The sequence below is a fragment of the Stegastes partitus genome, unplaced genomic scaffold (genome assembly GCF_000690725.1).
Source record: "Stegastes partitus isolate 25-593 unplaced genomic scaffold, Stegastes_partitus-1.0.2 Scaffold376, whole genome shotgun sequence".
Taxonomy (NCBI): domain Eukaryota; kingdom Metazoa; phylum Chordata; class Actinopteri; family Pomacentridae; genus Stegastes; species Stegastes partitus.
In genome coordinates this window covers 526,458-527,765 of record NW_007578107.1, presented here as the reverse complement: position 1 = coordinate 527,765, position 1,308 = coordinate 526,458, and the positions used below count along the sequence as shown (strand labels likewise).

The window sequence follows — 1,308 nt, the reverse complement described above, 5'->3', positions numbered from 1 at the left end:
TACTATAGCATGTCGTTTTTGTCAAAAAAGGTCACATTCCAGATCGGAGCAAGTGTGGCCTAGTTACGAGCCACTTCCTGTTTAGTGGCGAGCCGCGTCTACCTTGTGGTTTTTGTGTTACTTCCTTTTCCCCAAGTGAGCCAAGTTTTAACATCCAAAAATATCTGGAACCACAATGTCCATCATTTTTATCAATACTGGGGAAAAAATGGTGGCTCCACATTCTATAAGTATTTAACAATTTATACTTTTACAGCATCTACAACTTGTTTTTGGGAGTCAGAGGGTTAAGCATGAGCATAGCTAAGTAGTCTAAGCATATCTTCCTAAATATTATCACTCTTGTGTCTACACTGGGGAGTAACATGATAAAGAAAAGCACAGATAAAAGGATCTGTATCATCTCTGAACTCTTGTGAAAGTGCCACTATTTTAGGAGAAACCTTGTGGAAACTTTACCAAGACTCACCGTGTAAATCCATCACAAGTCCTGAGCAAGTCCACAAAGGCCACCCCAATGAAGCCGTCCACGTTCAGGATCAGGTTGGGTTTCTAGCAGACAGATTAACACGTCACGTAAAATAAAACGTGTCATTTTGTAAGGGCTGCAAAGAGAGCATGAAGTTTAAAGTCCTACTTTGGAGGTGGTGATCTTCTCGACGTCTAGAGCGTAGTCCAGCAGCTGGGTGGAGGGAAAGTGCTGCTTCACAAAGTCCTTTAGGATCTGGACTCTCATGTCTGGATTGTTGATCTGAGGAAGCACAAAAACTCTTTTTAATTCACCAGCTTTCTTCTAAAATAAACTGCTTTGTATGATATTTCTGACCTCAATACGATGTCAGCAGAGGAGTATAGCTGTTGTTCCTATCAGGTGTATTTGTGCTATGACGATGTTCCACTCACCGACTTCACTCTGTGTCCGATTCCCATGATCAGCTTGCCATCCTTCTTCATCTTGTTGACGAACTCCATGGGCAGCATACCGCTATCGAACGCCTTGCTGAACTGCTTCGCTGCAGCATCCAGAGCACCTCCGAAGCGATCACCCTAAAAAAAAAAAAAACGCTCATGGTGGATTTCTTCAGGTGTGGAAATAAAAAGCATCAGTAAATGACAGGTTGGAGTGTCTTACGATGGTGAGGAGGCCGGAGGTGAGACTGGAGATGAGATCTTTTCCAGCTCGAGCGCAGACAATAGTGTTGTGAGCTCCCGAAACAGCCGGACCGTGATCAGCAGTCACCATGAGACACATCTCAATGAACTGGCAGGCATATCTGGGCAACCTGCGCAAAAAAAAACACACAATAA

General features: G+C 43.7%; 1 protein-coding gene across 1 annotated transcript in view; it reads right to left on the bottom strand.

The window, feature by feature from the left end:
• Nucleotides 1–469: 469 nt before the first annotated feature.
• The window catches only part of aclya (ATP citrate lyase a), a gene marked incomplete at its 3' end in the record, with an annotated part of 27,971 nt that continues 27,132 nt past the window's right edge, over nucleotides 470–1,308 (bottom strand). The window contains exons 23-26 of the mRNA XM_008284864.1: nucleotides 1,133–1,283; nucleotides 904–1,047; nucleotides 638–751; nucleotides 470–552 (exon numbers count right to left, since the gene is read on the bottom strand). Of these exons, the coding sequence (XP_008283086.1) occupies nucleotides 470–552; nucleotides 638–751; nucleotides 904–1,047; nucleotides 1,133–1,283 (492 nt within the window). The remainder of the gene's footprint in view (nucleotides 553–637; nucleotides 752–903; nucleotides 1,048–1,132; nucleotides 1,284–1,308) is intronic.